Source organism: Rhodnius prolixus, unplaced genomic scaffold (genome assembly GCF_049639745.1).
Source record: "Rhodnius prolixus isolate KJV_2025 unplaced genomic scaffold, Rpr scaffold_3, whole genome shotgun sequence".
Taxonomy (NCBI): domain Eukaryota; kingdom Metazoa; phylum Arthropoda; class Insecta; order Hemiptera; family Reduviidae; genus Rhodnius; species Rhodnius prolixus.
The window spans coordinates 38,534,981-38,558,038 of record NW_027411603.1 but is presented as its reverse complement, the minus strand read 5'-3'; the positions used below and the strand labels follow the sequence as shown (position 1 = coordinate 38,558,038).

General features: G+C 33.4%; 2 protein-coding genes across 7 annotated transcripts in view; both read right to left on the bottom strand.

The window, feature by feature from the left end:
• The window catches only part of DAAM (disheveled-associated activator of morphogenesis-like protein), a 189,109-nt gene that overhangs the window by 147,879 nt on the left and 18,172 nt on the right, over window positions 1-23,058 (bottom strand). For 4 of the 6 annotated variants that reach the window (XM_074124838.1, XM_074124836.1, XM_074124835.1 and 1 more), the window contains exon 2: window positions 9,331-9,433. The gene's annotated coding sequence lies outside the window, so the exon portion shown is untranslated. Of the gene's footprint in view, window positions 1-9,330; window positions 9,434-14,334; window positions 14,427-20,231; window positions 20,251-23,058 lie in introns of those variants that run through there. The other 2 variants (XM_074124841.1, XM_074124837.1) reach the window with 2 other exon arrangements.
• Window positions 5,537-6,802, bottom strand: LOC141452357 (splicing factor ESS-2 homolog). The gene has a single exon (XM_074124394.1). The coding sequence runs from the start codon at window positions 6,800-6,802 to the stop codon at window positions 5,537-5,539; it is 1,266 nt and encodes a 421-aa protein (XP_073980495.1).

The following is a 23,058-nucleotide window of genomic DNA, read 5'->3' as shown; positions in this document are numbered from 1 at the left end:
AGAATATTAAAATAAAATCCTTGTCTTGTTATTTTTATAGAATGAAGCAAGGGGCCTCGCCCTGCATGAAGGGATGCCTAAACTCTTGGAAACATATGATAACAACATGCATGTTGCAACATGCATGTTGCAACATGCAACTATTCCCAGAAAAAGGACACCAACTCTTATAACATTTGCTTTCTTTAATAATACCAGATCATTTTCTTTAAATGTGGATTGTGGGGTACCAATTTCAGCGCTTCTGTACGACGAAATAAGGATGCTAAAAGTAGACGTACAAACAAAACTCAGCATAGTAAAAACTGTTAAGAAATATTAAAAACAAATCTTTTTCCAGGGTGTCATAGTATAAATTTAGAGATGAGATAATTTGTGATGAAGCTCTGAACATGTTTATCTTAAAGAATTTAAACGCTCGTTATGTTCCAAGATTTTAAATGATCAACATCATTTCCATTAAAAAATTTATATTTAACTTTATATTTTAAAAAGGCCGACAATGCTGTATAGATTATTTAATTACTTCACTTCTAAATAACATTACGTCATAAAGGTCATCAAACCGGAAGTCTGTTATTCTATTCAATTGTTTCGATTAGTTTCGGCTTAGTTTCTTTGTAGCCCACATTTGTACGATGTTAATATAACAATATTATTACAGACAAAGAGTAGAGATTCAGTAAATCAAAAACCAATATTCTGTGCGAAATGTGTAAACAGTTTGTTTTTGCTAACACATTTTTCCATGATTGTCTGTTTCCATTTTTTGCTAAAATTGAATATCCATTCGGGCAATCGACAATCATCATATTGAAAACAACTATCGTAACATAGTGTAGCGTGCACAACGCTCGTGGTAAGTCTAAAGGAAATCCCTACGTTTGTTACTCCACTGTAACCTAGGATTCCTCCAAGGTACATCATCTTCTTCTCGTTTGCCAATTAGATTGTTGCAATTGAACACAGTCAATTGAAACCACAAATGTTGTTTAAACTAATAGGCTTTCGATTAGATTTTTTAGAGCTAAATTCATGAATTTTCTTAAAAATTATTAAATTAAACCAATTTTTTTGTAAAAATCTTGTTAATTTCAACCCCTTTCAGTACAAAAGGTTAATCCATTTAAAATAAACTGAACCTCTAAAGAAATTATCTTGTCCATGGCGTCAATTCTAATTTATTATCCCAATCTATTCTCACAGACATTATTCTCCTTCCTTTTTAAACACACTAAAAGGCGGTCACAATGAATGAATCATCAATATCTCTTCAATTTCCATCCTATCTGACAAATAATACACTCTAATTCTACTTCAGTTCTTTACTGAGTTGAAATTTAATAATGCTGATTGCTTAAGAATTGAATTTGAAAGTAAAGGAAATCAAAAGAGAGATTACTACTCTAAAATTGGTTTCAATTTATTTTAAATCTTCTTAAAAGCATTCTTACTTGTGCCTAACAAATTCTATTTAAGCAATGAAATCCTATAACTCCTAAAAAATTACTTTTCTTAAAACTATACGCTTCTCAAAGGGATCTTTTAGCCTAATGATCTATTAATTGGCGAGGTTGTAAAGAAGCACAACCGCAGTCTAATCCGAAATTCCCTTTTTAAATAAACACAAATTCTGGTAAGATTCTATTTACCTCACAAATTGCTAGTTAATCTCATCATATATAAAAGTACATACGAGGGGGTACCCAAAAATAACCGGAATTGCGTTGCCGCGCATGGAGCTTATGTAGTACGCATTTCTGCCGCTAGACGTGTATAGCGCAATTCCTTGCCAGTTCAGTCCTGCCTGTGTTGTCTGCCTGGCTTGTTCTGTTCATCTGCAGTGATTGTTTTTACCAGCGCTGTTTTGTTCTTTTTTCGTTTTTTATGATGGCAAGTTTAAGTGAACAACGTGCAGCTCTGAAATTTTGTTTTCAACTCGGCAAAAATGCTGCTGAAAGTGTTTTAATGTTGAAAACAGCTTACAAAGATGACGCTATGGGAAAAACTCAAGTATACGAGTGGTTTACTCGTTTTAAAAATGGCGACATGTCGATTGATGACAAACCTCGTTCTGGACGTCCATCAACTGCCCGAATCGACGAAAATGTTGAAAAAATTCGAGAGCTGGTGTTCACAGACCGTCGACAGACAATTGATCAACTGTCAGAGAGTAGTGGGTTATCTTGGAGCTCGGTTCAGCGAATTTTAATGGAAGATTTGGGGATGAAAAGGGTTGCTGCCAAGTTTGTTCCTCGAGTTCTGACTGACAATCGAAAAGAACATCGAGTTGAAACATGTCGTGCTTTGAAACAACAGCTTGAAACTGATCCAGACTTTCTGTCAAAGGTCATTACTGGTGATGAGTCATGGTGCTATGGTTATGACCGAGAAACAAAGCAACAGTCGAGCCAATGGAAGACGTCATCTTCACCCCGACCAAAAAAATGTCGTCAAGTCAAGTCAAACATCAAAACAATGCTGATTTGGTTTTTTTGATGCCAAAGGCGTAGTCCAATCAGAGTTTGTCCCCCCAGGTCAGACCGTCAATCAAACCTTGTATTTGGAAGTTTTGAAAAGATTGCGCAATAGTGTTCGCCAAAAAAGACCCGATTTGTGGCAAACAGGAGACTGGTTCTTCCACCACGACAATGCACCTGCACACACAGCCATCTCTGTTACACAGTTTTTGGCTAAAAATGGCATGGTTCCGCTGCCCCACGCACCTTACTCGCCTGACCTGGCTCCGTGCGACTTTTTCTTATTTCCACGCATGAAAAAGGGCATGAAAGGTCACCGATTTGACAACATTGAAGAGGTCAAGAAAAAAACGAAGAAGGAGCTGTCAGCCATTTCTAAAGATGACTACAAAAAATGTTTCGAACAGTGGAAGCACCGGTGGGACAAATGTATTAGTTGTAATGGAGAGTATTTTGAAGGGGATAAGGTTGTTCTGTAAAAAATTTGTAAATAAATAGCTTTTAAAAAATAATTCCGGTTTTTTTGGGTACCCCCTCGTAAAAGAAAAATAAACGTGTGTTTGCGACGAAAAGTAGACTGCAATAAGCAATAAGTAAATCTTAAATCAAACTTCAGTTCAATTCAAAACGTTCGGTCATTGCAATTTTCAAAAGTTTCATTCACAGTAAAAATGTTTAATTTTTATTATTCGTTCTCAATGGTAAAATTACGAGAAATGAATATCCTATAGAAAGGGTAGAATAAGGAGCAATGGATCTACTCGAGAAACAAAAAAAAATAGAATAAAAATTATATTATAAAGTGATTCTTGTATGAATGCAGCAGGATGCAAGTAATAATGACGCTGCAGGCGAACTAACAACAACAACACAGTCAGTGCAGACAAGATCGATAATGCTCCCTTTCCCTTCGTAGGTTCCAGCCATTTTATGCCTCTACGTAGAACCACAGCTGTTAAGATGTACATACAAATCAAAGATTTTGTAAGATTGGTGAAGCAGACCACAATTTATTAAGAATTACTACCTGAAAATGCTATCAGATCTTACACACTAATCTGTCTCATAAGATAAACAGTGCTACCCTTTTGGTTCCCTAACTATTTCCTGTTACTAATGTTTGTACAGTTGGTAGCAGTGAAAAGGAAATACATAGAAAAGCACTATTATGGAATGAGATACACTTAAATCATTCTCTTTATTGATAACAAGAGAATTATTGTTGATATTCCAATCTTAAGATAAAATTAGTTTTAATTCTACCAAAATTAAGGACCTCGAAATCAACTTCCTTCCTTCAAATAGATCTTAAAATTTTTAAAACATTTGAAAATAATAAATTTTAAAGATGAGCCTTAGATAGTAGCCAAAGCATTGACTTTTCCTAAATCTAGGAGCTTTTTTACAGCTCGATGCCCTAATGTGGGACTGTTTTTTGTTTAAGCGAGAGAACGCTGCTGAAAGCGCAGGGACTATCCATAGTTGTGATTAAGGTATTTCTTTCATTCGGGAATAATGAAAACCCCTATTATTCCAGGAGACCCTAAGGCTCTCTCTCTCAGTTGGAATCTATGAGCGTTCAAATTTTAATATTGTTGGCCACCTGGTTCTGATGGTTTTGTAATAAGAGAGCGAATCGTATTTATACTATATAGATTTATTAATAAATACAAATTTCAAATAATTTGCACAACTTCTGATCCAGAAACGCAAAATATTTGACAAAAATTATGGTTTCCTAATAAGTTATAAGAAAATAAGGTTTTACGAGGTGCATGCGCCACATCCTAAAGACTGACAGCTGTGCAGCGTAAAGCCTTCTCTTTCGATTGCAGCGTCTCACGTGTTTGTAGAGAAAACTGTCTGACCGAAACCGTTGTTAGTGTAAGAGGTGTTAGTTTCGTTTTGCCGAAAACATGATACTACACATGTAGTAGAGCAATGAATTGTCGTGAAATTTCACATGAAACTTGGGTGAAACCGCTACTGAAACTTATCTTTTATTAAAAGAAGTTTATGGCGATGAATATTAATCACTTGCGCAAGTTTTGGAGTGGTTCAAGCCAAGATGGCCGAGAAGACTTCGGAGATGATGACCGCCCGGGTCGCCCTTCCACGTCCAAAACGGATGAAAATATCAATTATAATTAATCAACATTACTACCGTGAGGTGCTTGCTCAACTCCGTGAAAGAGTAAGGAAAAAACGACCCACTTTGTGGATCAACAAGTTATGGGTTCTCCACCAAGACAACGCGCCGGCTCACACTGCATTGTGTCTGCAAGACGTTTCTAGCCAAGTACAACATCCCAGTTTTGAGGCCATCCGCCTTATTCGCCTGACCTAAGCCCATGTGACTTTTACCTGTTCCCCAAAGTCAAATCTGCATTAAAAGGAATACGATATCAGTCCGTTGAAGCTGTGAAAGAAAAAGCGGCACGCGTCATGCAGGAGCTCACAGAAAAGACTTCCAGCAACGTTTCGAACAATGGTAAATTCGCATGGAGCGTCGTAGGGATAGGAGAGGGGTGTATATTGAAGGTGATAATAACTAAATATGTATACATTTGAAATAAAATGTTTTACAGCAATAGTCTCGTTATTTAATAGCAACACCTCGTATTTTGGTTAAGAATAAACCCCTCTAGATCCTGGTAGAATAACCAAAAGAACTGGTAGAACCAACAATATTTACTGGCGAACAATAAAAGATTGTATCTGTAAGTGTGATAGATACTCTAGAACTGAACTAGCAAAGAAATCAACGATCAATATGTAATAAAAATTGAAGACTCTTGGGTTTTTAAGTCCGTGTTGTTGGAGAAACACAAAAATATTTGTACACACATTAATTAGAGAGATTTAGACTTAAAGCTAAAATAACATATTAACAAAATTTACATGAAAAACAATCTGAGAGAAGAAACTGAAATTTTACTTGATACGTTTTACAAGAGAAAATAAGGAATGAAGTTGCAGTAGCTCAATTTCTCTTTTTAACAGTAAGTTTCAGAAGTTGATCTGATATATTAACAATGTGGGTTGAATCACGGTGACTACTTCTTGCACGAAGGTCTATGAAGACTGCATGAAGGCTGAATAGCCCTGTAAGAACTTGCCAGTCTTTTATCTCTTCCAAAATTTCGGAATCTAGTTGACACAGCCAATGTTTTGGCAGCTGGTGAAAGCATGTTAAATCTGTGAAGGGATGAGCCAGGGCTAGGAGAGACCCTCTGACTTTTCACCATCACTTCAGAAGAACTTTGGCTCCTCCTCCCATGTGTATGCCTTCGGCTAATCTCTTCCGATAACTTAATGGCTAAGTTCTCTTGTTTTGATGCTTCGGGTAAAGTATAATTAATTTGAGCGTGAAGTAGTGGTGAGTCGTCTATCTTGTAAGGAGTGCTTTCAATCTGTCCCCAAGTCATCAGCGGGGATTCATTTACTCCAGGCACAGGCGATGGTGTTCTCAATAATGAGAAATCGTTAATTTTTGGACATTTTTCAGATGGTTGTACCTTACCATCCACTCCAATCTTTGGATGAATGTGCGCCATTTTTTGCAATCGTTTCTTTACTTCATTTCCAACGAAAGGAGCAATTTTAAATCGAGTGTTGGAATGATTTATTTCAGTCTTATATTTTTTAGCCAGTTCTTTTCTTTCTTCAAGAGTCAACTCCACGCCATCTGGGAAGAACATTAAACAATTCTTATCCTTGTAAGACCATGTATCAATTTGCTTTGATCTTAAAGAGTTTACCTCAAAAACTGAAGAAAGACTGTCGTAATTCTTCTTTATAGTTTCTTCCAGGTAAAGCCATGGGTAATTCTGCCGGTGACGATGATTGTCTGCTTCAGCAATACTTTCTTCATAACTTTGGTTATCTATACTGGTATGCGAGCTTAAATATTCATCCAAAGACATATTTAAAGTGACTTCAGCTCCTTCATTTGTGTCACTCAGGCTGAATGTTTCGACTTGTTGAAGTTGGTCAGTTTCAAATGTATCAGGGCTTGAATACATTTCACAACTAATTGCAGGTGTTTGAGCGTGATTGGTTTCCTGAATTTGCTGTAATGATATTGTGTCATTTCTGTTAAAAGCCACTAAATTTTCATTGTGTGCTTTCAATTTTTCCAATTCAGGAAAAAAATCCCTCTGTATAATTTTGTCCATTTCATTCAGGTATGCATCTTCATCTAAAATTTTGTGTCTATGTTTTGTTATTTGTTCCGCTAAAATTTTATTTCCGGCTACTTTACGCTTCTTCAACGAACAATTATCAATCTTCAACAAAGTATTTTTTCTCAAAAGATTCATCTATTTTTAAAAGATTTAAACCATTTAGGGAAAATTGCGCCAGGTATAGATATTTTGATTAACAAGTGCAGTTAAGTATAACCAAAAACGCAACACTGATTCAGTAAACAGGAGTCACACCTATATAAAACTAAGTATTAATACTTATGTAAGAAAAATTAAGCTCAATTTAAACACAAATTAATGACGTAACAATATATACAATAACGCCCTTTTGTCAATTCATTAAGTAACAATTCTTCTGCATCTTTAACAAGTGAATATTTTCAGAACTCTTGTAAATCAAAAAAGTAAATTTATCTGGTGTCTAAGGAGTGAACTTTAAATTAAAAAATTCTGACAGTTTAAAAAGCTGAATTCAGCATTCAGCAATAGGCGAATTCTACTACACTATGTCCAGCGTAATTTTTTTTAGTTTAATGCTTCAAAATAAAAATTATATTCTATTAAATTATGTTTATAAATTATACTGATAGCAAGTATTACCTGTCTATCTCTCGGCAGAAGTAGAGTACCAATGGAATAATTCATTTCTAAAGTTCAACTAACTAACAACTAGTAATCAATTTAATTATAATTACTAACACCTGAATCTTTGAAAACTAAATTAAATTAACTAAACTTTATTAACTAAAAACGACCATTTCCTCTGCATGAAAAGAACATACGAGGATTTACACCAAGAATTATAATTGAACTATTTCCATAATTAATATACCACACGTTCATTACAGTATTCTATAATTGGAAAAACTAAACGGAAACTTAAAACTGCTTCCTACAAAGTGTTATGAAAGAGTAGATAACTGTCGTGGTAAATTGTTTCTCTAAATAATAGTTAATGAGCTGGCAGATAAAGTGAAAAATATTTTGCTAACAATTCATGTAACTTCTCAATTTTTAATTGCCTAACCTTATTACAATAATTTATAGTTATATATTTCCTATTTGTGAGCTTTAAATGTTTTTAAGGTACTTAGAAAAAACCAAACAAAAATTGGGAGAATGTTACGTTTCTGTCAAACAAGAGCGTTATAGTTGCGAGTTTATTGTTCTTTCTACTAATATAAGCAAATAAGAACGAATGTTTTCCTCAATTTTCTGATATCCTAAATATATACAACGGCTACAGCAATAGAATATAGTCAAACAACTATTTTTGTATAGTGAACCGATAGAGAAGCAAGTCCCATTCTAGAAGTTGTGCCCAAATCCAAGTAAACAACGGTAAATCATTGAAGAGAAAGAAATAACGAAAGAGGGGTAGTTTTAACCCTCTTAAATTTGTAACAATTCTTAATGGACACTTTGTACAGGCTTCCCTTTTGATTCTAAAATATTTCTCTCACGGGAATCTATCTTCTGCCTCTTTTGTAGTGAAAATTGGTAGGAAGATTGGTAGAAGGTCGAAAAAAAAAGAAGGGACGAAACAAAATTAAGATTTGTTGTTATAACTGCCCTTTTTCTTGGAAGCGGAGAGAAATCTTTCTTAAAGAGGGGTGAAACAAGATTTCCAGACAGAGGTTAATAAATGCCAAAAGAAGCCATTTGAAGCAATGAAGAACTTTGTATTAATAAAGAGATTGATGAAATAGATGAGAGTAATGACGCATAAAAGTTTCCCGGTAAGACTTAAAAGTCACTCCATTTTGGACAGTGTTCATCTTTCTGGTTTGGACATACTCTCTACAGATCTTCCCAAGTAATTGTACTGGGGTTTCCTGATTCATTTCTTCTTAATTGATTTTCATTAAACATCATTTTAAAAAAAGCTATTGTTGTTTTATTAATCAAAGATGGAGATGAAAAGTTTCAGTATAGACTGAATTTGGAATGATTTTTTGAAAATAACGGTTCTGAATGGAGGAATATAGAATTGAGTATTAACTGCTCAATGGCCTTGCTCTTTATGTTTTTGCTGCATTGATTCCTGAAGAGCACGAACAGGCATTTACCAAGGATGCCTTTTATACTTCAAGTTCGGAAAACCAAGAAAAAATGAAATGAGGAGCAGTATGTTCATCCGCTTTGAGCGGGGAGAGACAGAGCTACACGTACATACACCACTACGCTCAAAAAAATACTTTTATTTAAGGAACCACAAGTAATGTGGTTCTGGTGAAAAGGCATGAACAAAGGAAGATTGATCCGAACGCAATGCTGCCACCTACTAGAAGTAAGAGAAAGTAATTCAGTTTCGAAATTCACTAGAGAGAGAGAAATAAAATATAAAAAAAATCATCATCCATCATAATAATAAAAAGAAGGACAAACGAGGACACACGTCCGGCGGAACAGATGGACTTCAGCCTCTAACTGAATGGACCGGATATGAAGAAATACATGCCAGCAAGTTCGCCCTTCAGAATTGATTGGACTAGGAACCCTTACAAACCATTATCACCTTTATTTAGTGTCCAATTTTTTGACAATAAACACGAAGGACAAAACGTACAAATGTAAAATCATATTCAACCTATGCCTAAGTAATTATAAGAAATGAAAAAAGGTAATTAACAGTTACTCACCTTAAGTTCTTCAGATACGTGTCCTTCAGATACGTTATTCTTCAGAGTTCATGATGATTTCTTGGAAACCGGCATACAGGTAGAGTAGACGCCATACACATACCTGTCAACGAGATTTAAGTATTTAGCATTTCTGGAATAAAATTTTATAATATAACTTAAGAACTATGATGTTAAAAGATAACCCAAACAATCGACATTTCATTCCACATTTTAAAGATATTTCTAAGTAATAACAGAATACGTAAACATTATTCTGGTTTTTTGTGATTGAGCACGTAATATAGACTAAATTCCAATTGGTCCAAGCATGGTCACTCCTACATTTATGGGCTTAAGCTCAGTAAATTATCTAAAATTTCCATTCAGCATTCATTGACGAACTTAAATATTAAATTTCAGAATTGCTTCACCCTCTCTTCCAGTTTAGAAGGCGTATTCTTGTCAAATTTTAGGATTTGAGTTTTGGTTTGTTGTCTCTTGAGTTCCAGAAAAGTGGTTCTGTAGAAATTGGTCTGTTTAACTTCAAATAAATAATGGAAACAGAAGTGGACACCTGTTTCTTATTCCTATCATATTCTTAGACTCATAACATTATTAAATTGAAAACTAGAAATAAAGGGGAAAAATTATACTGTTGTTTTATTGATTTTAAGTCGGCGTTTGACTCTCCAAGTAGAAATAATATCTTTTATAAATTACATACAATGGGGGTGTCTACTAAATTCATAAATGCGGTACAAGGTTTGTATAAACAGACCGAGGTCTGTGTGTGGACTCCGGTAGGCCTTACGAGAAGCTTTCCAACGAAAATGGGTTTGAAACAGGGATGCTTGTTATCACCACTGTTGTTCTCGTTATATATAAATGATATACATGAGGCCCTAGAAGGTGGCATTCGTATTGCGGGTATAAATATTAGATGTTTGTTATACGCCGATGATATTGTTATAATGGCTGATCACCCCTCCATACTTCAAAGAATGTTAAATAATTTGTCTCGGTATTGTGATTGCTGGAATTTATCAGTGAACCTTACCAAGTCGAAAATAATGGTTTTCAGAAATGGTGGGAGGTTAGCGCGAAATGAACATTGGTCATATCTTGGAGAAAATCTAGAAATAGTAAATGACTATAAGTATCTGGGGATTCGAGTGTAGCCAAGGCTTTCTTTTAGACAGCATTTCTTAGAAAAAGTATCTACTGCTAAATTTGGAATAAATTCGACCTATAGCAGCTTATTGAAAAATTATGGTGTCCCCATATCAGCGAAATTAGAAGTTTTCAACGCTGTTTCAAGAGCAGTTATTTGTTATGCTGCGCAAGTTTGGGGTTTTAGGCGGTTTGTTTCTATTGAAAGAGTATTCACCTTTTTCATCAAAAAAATATTCTCTCTTCCACGAAATTCGCCGGACTATATAATATATTTGGAAACAGGGGCTAGTCCGTTACATATCTTTACTTTATCTCTGCATATCAACTATATTCATAAAGTATTGTCATTAGATAATTCCAGGTTGACCAAGTTACTTGCTCAAGAAATCATTAATAAAAAACTGTTTTGGCACGAGAATTTTATAAATTTATGCAAAAAATATGATTGTGAGGTAAATTATAGTGATTCAGCTAATATAGTTAATTTATTAGATAAAATTAAATATGAATTTAAATGCAGTTTATTGTCAAAAGCAAATCGTTCTGTTTATCATAGTATATATAAGGATTTGTCATTGAGTTTACAAAATCCTTATATAGCAGATGATAACAATTTTATTTTAATGAAAAATGTTTTTAAGGTAAGAGGTCAGCTCTTAGGACTGAATTTTAGAATTGGGAGAAGTGAGCAAGAGCATTTATGCAGTTTGTGCAATCTGGGTCAAGTGGAAGATGTCTACCACTACATTGCCGTTTGTCCTGTTTTAAGGGAGTTCAGAATTAAATGTTTTGGGACAAAACAATTAGGTGAACCCCAATTTTTAGAGAATTTGAATGGTAAGGACTGGGCACAGCTTAATATGTATTGTATATGCGCAGGTAGATATAGGAAGTTTATGATAGAACAGTTTAATTTTTAGTTTCTTCTCTTAAATTTTATGTATTTTTGTTTTATTTTATTTTTTTGTTTGTTTTGTATCAAGTTGGAATTTTAGTTAGGTGCTTCTCTGCTGATGGACCGAGTCCATGCATTTGTGTTATTTATTGTAATTTTTCTTCATTACGTTTATTGTAAATTGAAAATATACACCTTATTATTATTATTCTTAGACTCATTTGTTAAATGTATTTGAATACCTAATAAATATTTTTGTTTTGCATTGTTAAGAAAATAATTACGAGATAAAAATGATGAAAGAATAGGAAATGTTCAAAAGTTTTGAACAAATCTATCACTTATTGTTCATTAACGTAAAAAACGAATGCACAGTTTTCGGTTAGATAAGCAAATAAAATCTTAACTGACATTACTAGATTTTTCCTAAGAAGAAAAATTATCAGTTGAGACAAAAGTTTTTTCATTTCTCTATCTAATTAACTGTCCAGAATTTCCGCATTTATTTGTTCTTAATATTCATGATATTATTAACTTGTTCTTTTTAAACGTGGATCCAATCTATAGATCTAATCCCTGGATACAAACTCTTAAATACACTTTGATGTAAAACCTTTGATTATCAACTTTGAATTTTAATATAAACAATTCACGGCGCCCAGTCTATAGAATGAGGGTAGAACAGTGAAACTAAAATACCAAAGCAATCTGCTACGCTCTAAAAGTCTTTAAAAATCCTTAAGATAACGCCTGACATAAGTGATAAAAAGCAAACAAAATATAACCAGACAAGTTTGAAGATTTACAGCACACTACAAAACAAATCATTATGTTAAACAGTCTAAACATACTTCTGATTTGAATTTAGTCCTTTTTACTTTTGTTAAATTTATCTTACGAAAAGATCAATGAATTTAGAGTGAAAATAATCAAATTTGGTATTAACTATTAAACCTTCCGAACGCCATTCTTGCTGAATTCCTACGTGATTGCCACATTAGATTCATGTTAACTAGCCAAAATTCGCGTTTTGTCTTCGTTCGGACTTAATTATTTGTTCATCCTTAAGGAAAGAGACCATAACCTTCTGGGACTTTATCTTCGTGTAGTTAGTACGAAAATTATGCATGAACCAAGGCTTTCTCAATATCCTATCCAGGCACTATGGTCCTTCGTTTTCAACATTCATTTTGGCAACAACTAACCTTTCTAGGAAATCTATTTCCAGTGTGCGGGTTTCCTTCTTCCACTAGGAGCCAAGTAGGCTACCTCCCTGGCCAGCTTTCATTCAATCAGAACAAAATTTTCTTGATAAAGAAATCATCAAGACTGCATCATCATAAACAGTTCTTTGGAGCTACCAATTAATTTTTTAAGACTTCAGCAGCCAGCAGAAGGTACTAATGCCTAATATAATGTAACTGAACGATTGGTCTACCTCCCTGAAAGAGGCCAAGGCCTACCAGAAGGCCTTTTTTCCTTGAGTATGGCAGCCATTCGTCTCCTAAAGCTCTAATTAAATCGAATAGGAAAGAGAATAAAATAAGAATTACGTAAGAGTATTGAGCAAAATTTGTCATTGTGTAAAATGAAATACACAACATTATTGTTTCTCTTTGGAACCCTTTCATTTTGAAGTTGTTTTTTTTAACCACTCATCGTCTCAACAAGTTGTAAACAACTAGCCTTAAAAGGGAATGAACTGGTTTTTTTAATATACTTCGTTTTTGTATCTACAAGTTTATTAATGCAAATCCAAAGACCCATTAAGTAAACTTGATGGTATTGAGAATGTAAACAAGTGATCAAGAATGTGTAACTAGAAGAAGTAATTCTAATGAATATAGCACACAGCATAATACCGATTGGGTGATACATTACATGGAGAAACTGGAAGTCAGAGCTGGGTGAAGTTGTCAAGGGCGATGAGTCATAGATTCACGCACACTCGGACATCCTAAGAGAGTGGGAGCCTCCCTCTTTGCAGCACCAGACAGGAGCCAGACTGTAAGGGACTGGACAGACTGCAGCAGCCTTTACTGCTGGAGTTTCTCAATTCTATTTACACTTCTTTTCGAACTTATCAGACAAGAATAGAACACTTCTTCCACCCAGAGCAGAGCCCGCAATTACGAGCATATAATGTAGCGAAAGCAACACAAGTGTGATATACAGCTTATTCATCATTATTTTACAACAAATGGTGCACGTTCGGGGTATGATAGTAAGCCTAAATCAAACAATAGCAAACATGATACAGATAGCATTATCATATTGAATCTAGGGCGCATACAATGGAACGTATTCTCTACTAAAAGGAAACCTGATTACAACAAACCCCAAAAGGAAGGAAATAGATGTTCATTTCGCCTTGTTCCATAATTGTTGATGACATTCAACACTAACATTAAAGAAACTCCCTTCAGAATTTGAAGAAAAATTACACCATATCGACTCTTATCATTTACAAGAAATCTTTCCCTATCTCCACTAAATAAAAAACAAATATATATAACTCTGCCAATTTGTCCGGAAGTTAATAATTTTTATCTAGTTCTACATTTTATATCTGTAAATTAGACGTGTTTTTTTTTTTTTAGCCACTGACTTACTTATTTCAAAGAACACTAGAATAGAATAACAATTCATTTTACTTCTTTAAATAAATTAACTGATCGTGCCTAAGTGGCCAATACCAAATACTTCAAACAATCTTACAGCAATCAAACAACCACATTAAACTTCCAGATAGAGTCATTCCTTGAAAAAGAGAAGAATCTTCTGCACTTCAGTTTTAGTTTCGGGAAAGTTTATAGAATTGTTTCCAGCAAGGAAGGTTCAAAATCTTTGAAAACATATTTACCCCATTCAGACTCAACACTTATTCACAGTGAATAACCATAAAGAATATAATTGCTATTCTAATTGAATAAAAACAAAAGAATAATACTCACAAACCAAACTGTAATAACAAATTAAAACCTTTAAAAATATAAACTGTTTCAAAAATATTGCACTGGTTAAATCATAGCATCTGACCTGATTTCTGTGGAAACAAAACCAAATATACATAATACATATGCGTGCTAAACTATTTTTTATGTATTCAAAATAATTTTACGTGCTTAAAGCTCGCTCGAAGAAGATCTCAGCTGGTAACTCGAACATCACTGAAGAGGATTAGTGTTTATTGTTCTAAGGATTCTTGGATCTTAAGCGGATTTGGTCTTGATACACTTAGGTTCTGCTATTTCCTTATGAACTCAGGGGCTTTGTTTGTTTACATTTCCCTTCAGAACTCTCCTTTTCATCGAGTTCTCAACACTCCCTTTAATTACATTCGCTATACCTTTAAGGATGTCATCGTGATACGACTAAAGAGAATAAATTACAGCTTCCCTCGCTTAGTCTCGATCAAATCTATAGTTGTGCCGAAATAAGAGTAAAGTGAAGGTTTGTTGTAAGATGACGTTTTTAATTAGTGTTATTTTGTAATATAATAATTTTTGAAATAATAAATAAATTAATACTTTACCAGTTAAAGAAAATTAATAAATAACTATTAATTCCTAAACTGAAAGGAGAAATTACCTCGAGGTTTCACTACCTCAGTAATTTTCGGGATTAACTACTCTCTAGAGTGACAAGAATGAAAATCACGAGGTCAATGGCGTTTTAATCGCCTGTGAAGAGGATTGGACTAAAAAAATTTTGAAGATAGTTGTTAAAACAGTTTAGAGCAACTTTATTTACAAATGGAATTACGAAAGACTTTGCCGATGACTAGGTTTGAAATGTGGAGCATTAAAAATGTTGTGGAAAATTTTAGGCTAAAAGAAATTAAATTCGTTGAAGATTAGAACGTTTAGAAGAATCCCACGTTGCAATATGTCTATGAAATCTGAAATAGATTTCAGCAAACTAATATTTATCAATTTGTTATTAAGTGAGAGATTAGATTAGATCAAATATACGATAGTGCTTTTTAACTTCAGTACATTTAAGTATAGTTTGTGGGTTCCTTGCCAGACTTTTGTCTAAATACATATCAAAAAAGTGGACCAAACTGGTATAATCAACAGGGATTAAGTCCTAATAAATCGGAGAAAGAGTGACAGTAATGTTTTGTAGTTTGTTTGCTAAGTTTATTTGTAAAGCAAACTGAGAATTTTGCTATTTTAGTTTAATACCACAGATTATTGGCTACAAGAGTTTTTTCTTAAGGCGGGCGACCTCAGATTTCCTTTTCTTAGAAGTCTCCAGCACATTGCACACAGCGAGGGGCAGACTATGCATTGAGAAGGCTCTAATGACATCAAATGTTATCGCTTGAATACAAAAAAAAGGGTATTTTTGTCTAGATTAGTTGAAAAAACAAAATTATATACTTATCCTTTAACTAAAAATCCACAAACAGTTAATAAGGACGAATATTTATATCAATACGTTCTTGATAATCAAAAAATAAATGTACACAGCTTAATTTTTATTGAAGTGAACTCTTAAAAAAGATATTTTTATCAAGTCAGCAAATAGCAAAGGTACTTTTACAAGAAGATGCACACAGATTTATCCTCTGCATACATGGCATAAGAGCCAGTGGTTTCTAGACAGAAAAGTGTTAAAATAAATGGTGGAACAAGATTAGTTCCGCACGAGTGTCTGATTTAATTCAATATATTTGTATTCTAACCGCTTTGTGTTCAGACGCTCATAGAAGTTACCTCATTCACCTCAGAGGCGTGAGGTGGCTGTTTGTTTTTTAGACACTCTTTTTTTCTTTTTTGTGATATTATATACGTCTTACCAGAGGGGACAGCCTGGTGGTTGGAAATCAAGACGTGACTGTGCAGAAAGTGGTTTGAAATAGCATAACTGTGAGAAAAATAGTTACCCTACCACCAATGGCCCGGCTGGCGAAGTAATATTATTGGAAAAGATGATTCCCAACCAAACAAGCTACATCGATGAAAGACTCTTTGTCAGAAACCGGAGAATCAAAGCACTGAGTCCAGTCAACCTAAGTAACAAATTCTTATTTTGGGACAGTCGAAAACATTCAAACGGCTGTAACCGACCAGCTGAAGGCTATTCCAGTATCGGAGTTCGAGCACTGCTGTGAGGAGTGGAAGAAGCGCTGTGTGGCTTCAGAAGGTAGTTATTTTGAAGGTGACAATATAGAATTGTAATTCTTTTTGAATAAACAAATTTTAAAAAATCAGTCTCATTACTTAATTTACAGACTCGTATGTATATGTAAACTATTACTACAAAAAACTATTAGAAATTTAATAATATTTCAATAAATTTCACAGTTAACTTAAAAACTAAAACTTTTTAAAATGATTTAGATCAATTAGTTATAAATGCATAATAAAATGAACGTACAAGGTATGCTTACAGCTTTATTTTTCATACCTTTGACGATGCAAAATCAATTTGAATATCAAACTAATTGTAAGACTTTGGCACTGCATTTTCAATAAACAGTGAAAACGATTGGTGCAAAGACTTGTGGGTTAGTGACTTTGTGCGCTGTTGAAATTAGAAAATCCATGTTAAGCTTATTAGAAAAAGGAAAAAGTAAAAGAATGCTTGAAAACTGATATGTAGAGTGTTTTGTAACGGTAGAAACAATTCACTTTAGCTGGTTAGTGAACTGTTTTGAAACCGCAAAGAAATACCTAAAGTGCAGAGTTAACAGCCATTACTAAACATATAATTTTGCCTGACAAATTAGAGTGTCTTACATAAAAAGAACTAATTTCAACAATTGATTTAAACAATTCTCTGTTATATTTTTGTGTATACCTACTTATATAGTTATACTTTGTTATATTCTGTGTATACACCGTTAAATCTACAGAGATGTGTACTGGCATAATCCTCAAATAATTTGATTCATTTGAATACAAATAAACTTGCTTCTTCTTATTCAAATATCTGCGCACTGTTTATTTAGAGAAATACTGCAGAAATTTGGAATCTGTATTGTGTATACAAGATGCAAACAAATAAATGACGTATTTTTATATGTATATAATTATTATATTTAAGGGTATTAATATACAATTAATGAATAAGGCATAGAATTGTTTTTTACAAATGTAAATTGATTGCCTATTGCTAAATGGGCTAATGGCTTCTCAACTATAGTAATGAAAACAATTTGGGGAAAAAAAGTAGTTTTTTCAAAACAAATTTTGCTCCTCCAGGTAGAGTTTTAATAGTAGCACGTTGAAAACATCAGTAAACATTTATTTCTAGTTGTAATTCGTTACCATTCACCATAATTTTGTAAAACCTACTCTTCGCTCTGCCTAATAATTTATACAAAATACTCGTATATTCAATGTTAATGAGTGATCATCAATTTCAGCAATCAATTCCCCGCGATTAATTTAAAATTGATTTTATTAGACGCTGGAATATCGGTGCATCAGATCTCAAGCGATCCAGTGGCAATGTGCACGTATACAACGCTTAAATCTGACGTATTTGATTTAAAATTTATCAATGCAACATGTGATTTAAATAAAGTCAAGCATTCTTAATTGAAAACAAAAAATTTAACTCTGCCCTTGAGATTACAAACATAAAAATGCATTGCAAACTGCTAAATCAACGATATAACAGGATCAATTAAGTAAGCTGTAAGGACAAAATCTGATAATCAATAAAAATAACGTTCATTATCATGGATCACTATTCTTAAAGTAAAAAAAGATAAAACAAATCACAGATATCAATGCGAATTAGTCTAAATTTCCTTAGATCTTTGGAATTTACATTTTCCTCAACTAAGAATACATAATTTACAGAAATCAATCAATCAACCATAAATTTAACTTTTTTATTTAAATTCTATCTTCAAATACTCGTTAAGAAGCATTTATATAATTTGAATTATTGCACACATGTTCCTGAATAATTATTGTTTCGTCTTCCGAATTTATTTTGCTCTTAATTGGATGCTCCAACCTTTTTGTAACACATCGAGAGAGAGAGAGGAGCTGACGATAGAGCAAAAATATTAAGTTTAAAACTATTATGTGCTGAGAACTATCCTCCTCTACACGCTATAACCATTACTGCATCGTTACAGTAATTTTGTTGCCAAAAAACTGTCAATCATGGCTTTTTAACTGAGAAAAGAAAGATGATGAGATTCTTACCAGATTTTTTGTTCCTCTTACACCCAGTAAGAGAGAAGTACTGTAATTGAAAACGAGGTACAGCTGGCAGCTCTTAAGATTTTTCTTCCCCAGAAGTATTTACAGTAATGGACAGAAAGGTCAGATAAGAGTGAAATACTTCTGAAGTTCAGAAGGGCATTGAGAAGACTCGATTCCACAGCTCCATTCTCGATTCTATCTAATCTTACCAAAATATCTACAAACCTTTACAAAGTTTTTACTTTGTAACCTTTCTGTGTACAAAGTATTTTTGGATTTTTTGGGAGAATGTTCGTTTTACTTTCGCAAGGGAGGGATATGTTTGTATAAGATCCAGGGAGGTTAAGAGAATAGAAGGGTGCTCAATACCTGACAAGAGCCTATCATAAATCTTAGCCAGAAACATAAATGCAACCTCCTGCAGCAACTATCTTTACAAAGTGCACACTCTCACTTATAAGGAAACTGTTAATCGAAATGGTTTACTTGCTATATTGTTAAGCCATTGGACATTGATAACGAGTGACTCACAGCAAGAAAAACAGAAAGCATAACTTTGAAAAGTCAAAAGACCAACAAAGAACAGACCAATGTCTGCTATCACTCAGATATACCGAAAATGAAGAGCACATTCACTTTAAGAGAAGTTCCAAAAAATCGACATTACTATTTTACCTTGCTAACATCGAAGATAAAATGGAATTCATTGTTTGTATTACACATTAAGTGGGACACATTTTACTAAATGAATAAGGAAGTAGAGGAATAAATAAATGGAGCATAAAAGAACTATAATAGAGTAAATTATTAAACAATGAGAGAACCATTATAATAATTTTGCAGCCAACTTTCTAACATTGTTCATTGAAAAGACAGTAAGATGAAAATATGGTCTGTTAAAACAGAAATTGAAGACTAGAGAAAAAATAATATGTAACCAAGAAATGAAAAACATGAATAGGCTATTTAGACTAACAGTTAGAGTATCTAATACGTAATGGTAACTGAATGCAATTATTATTTACATTACTATTATTATATTATTATTATCGTCCCTTACCAAAAAACAAAAACTAATCATAAACAGTGATATGTATATAATTAGCATATGTCAGCAGAGATGTTTACATTATGATATCATAAGAAATGTACATATATACGCCACGATTTGTGCTTATTACAAATGACAATATGGAATAATTTATCGATAACATCGTCTATCTACTACTATTTTTTGTTCGTCTAGATTCCTAGACGACTGTATTATCTACAAGCAGCACAAATATCCTATCTAGACCAAAAAAAAATTGAGGTAAGAGTAAACTAACTCTACCTTCCGTTTTCTACAAACTACAAAGGCCAGAGTTCTTAGACCAATCTTATCACACACCATACTACGTACGTACATTCAACACATTTAATGGCCATTACGCAGACAACTCTTCTTCTTTCTAGACTTCATAGACTTTCCAAAGTAATAGATCATATTCAAACATTATTAGACAAATTAACAGACTGGTTCAGCAAAAGGAAACTGTGCATAAACCTTTAAAAGATGCAGACTAAAATGTTTATTCTCTGTAAGAGATGGATCCATCAAAAACATTCAACATTTATTGCACTGACTGAAAAAAGTAACGAAAATAAACATGTAAATAGCTTGGCTAAAAGCTAACCTGGACTCCACACATAATCCTGAAATGAAGACTTAGCCTATGAAATTCTTAGACCTTTCATTAATCGACGGACACCTCTAAAACCGCAATGCTTCTTCAGACTTCTCTACACTTCCAGACTTATGCTTGCCTTATCTAGTTTAATAAGTCTTCAATAAATAAGTTGTAGGTATTTCATAATAAAGTGTATTATGTCGTGCTTGATACAGAATACACAAACGCATAGAGAACTGGAAATACGCAAAATTAAAACTATGAACTGAAAAGACTACATTGAACTGGACAGCACAGACAATCCTAGATAACCTACGAACTTTGGACAACTGGACAATATAAAACCACCAAAACTACCACAACATGTACTATAACATTTAACCCTGCCAATATTTCAAGGTTAAAAATATATTTTATGCTTTTTCATTACATTTTACAATTACATTTTTTGTTAAAGGCATTTATTTACTTTTCTGAACTCTCGCAAGTTCTGTATGTAGATCCTGCGTGCTCTTTGTAGGGCTAACAGAGTAAAAAACATCGACATAATGGATAATGTGCGTCGTTTGACCAAAGACAAACTCAAAGCCAAAAGTCAATTTCCAGCTTTGAAATAACAAGCATTTCGCATTTCGTACTATGTACTTCTTAAGGTAATAATTTGATATTAAGGTAATATAGTATGATTTGTTATAAACAAAAATTGAACAGAACACAGAAGGTTATATACTTAAGTTCTTGATGTGAGAAATAAGATACGGGCTGTTAGATTACAGTGTAATCTCATTCAGCTCTTAGGGGATTACCTTAGTTGAGTCTTAACTCAACTAAACGAAACTCCACTTTTGCTAATTTATTATTTAAAAACTATATTCTAAATGTATTTAAGGTTAAACAAACTTTTTTTTAAAAAAAGTTGCTAATTCTAGTTTATTTGACTTCAGTTGTGGAATAACAAATTGTATGTATGTTGTTCACCAAATTGTTTGTTTTTTCTTTTCTTTTTAAGAATTCCATCACGTACAAATCTAAAGTTGCATTTAATTGCTGCAATTAGCATACAAGATGAGAAGCACATTTCGAACAACTTCTTAAGGTAATATAGTATTGATTTGTTATAAACTGAAATTGAAGAGAACACAGAAGGTTATATACCTAAGTCCTAGAAAGAGAATCAATTCCAGTTTGCTCACACAGCTCTATGTGAGGACGTAACTTGAGAATATCACAATTTCTCATGTTTCATACAATAGTGGGTGAAGAAGTTGGACCAACCAGAATTATTCCCATTAAACTCCTTACTTTAAGCATATCGCAAATGAAAAATGTTTTAATCTAAGAAATAAATAAATGGTTTTAGTTAATAACTAAGTCCGAAAATTGGGTATTTTTACCATTAATTCTTAAAAAGGGCTCAATTTCTCAGCTTTCTTGAAACCTTTCTAAAATTATTTCACCCAATACACGTAAGAGACATCCCTAAAAATGGCATTCCTTGGTGAAATGAAGAAAAGACTGGTTTTTTACTACTTTTTAACAATTCTTCCTTTTTAATGCGTTCAGTATCCATTCAATTATACCAAGTAAAACTGCATCGTATTTGAAATTTCCAATTGCAGCTAATAAAACTATTAGGACTGTAAAATGCTTTGACACTAAACATAGTTTGCGAAATCTAAAAAATGGGATAAAAATATGGTATGACACAAACAATGTGTGCCAATCTCAGACAAATAAATGAAAGGAGGTAAGAATGTTGCTGTATCCATCCTTTTGGAGCACAAACACTTCAGAAGGATTAGTGACAAGCTCTGGCAGGAGAAGCACCAGGAAGGAAGAGGTAGTAAACTGAACTAAGCTATGGAGTGATCTTTCAGTCGATAGAAGAGACCTGTGAAGAGATTTGCGAAGGTGAAACTAGACAATTATAACCGGACGAGTTCTGAGACATACTTTGGTATGAGTGAAAATAGAGTGCCTACTTACTGAAGGCTCCCTTAAGAGGTTCAGTCGACTAGAGGTCATCTGAGGATACCTGCAGATCCTGCGAGATAGGAAGTTCCAAGGTAGATTAGGACACCTGGTCTGGATACTGCAGGAGAATAAACTTTAATTAGAACCCTCCCAGATTCTGTGACACTTTTAGATATCTCAATTTGGAAGGGATGCTGTTAAATAAACGGTCTTGATCGGCACCAAAATGGGCACAATATGTATATCTAAAATGCTCTATCAGAGAAGCAGGCTGTCAAACTTCTTCTATTTTTCTGTAAATTTCCTGAAGCAACCAACATAACATTCAATTTTAATCTTGAAAGGTCTATTAGTTGTTCGCGACTAATAAAAACAACCGATATAAACAAAAACTATAAAAAAAGAGTTGCCTTCATCTTTATTTAACGAAAACATTCCAAAACCAAACAGACAAGAAGGGCTTCCTATTTGTGTAAACTATATCTTATATTGTTTGTAACATACTTAAAAGGAAAAAGTAGGGCTTCGCTAAACTTTTTTCTTTCTTACTTGGATCATTTTACACGATAAAAAATAAGTTGTAGGAAATTATGTAAAACGAAAAGGTTTATTCAGGCAGATATTGGCAAAAATATTAATCAGTTTAAAGGGTCTAAATTTTCCAAACATCCTGTAGGAAGTATTATGCTCTTGTATTATGAATTATTAGCATAATTACTTTAGGTTGCACAGTTTTACAATTATAGAAACTTAAATCAAATTTAAACATTGTGAGCTCGCGTACATTTGAGCCAAAACAAGCTTAATTTCTCATTTCTTTCTGAAAGGCATTTTATAATTTATTTCATAATTTAATTAA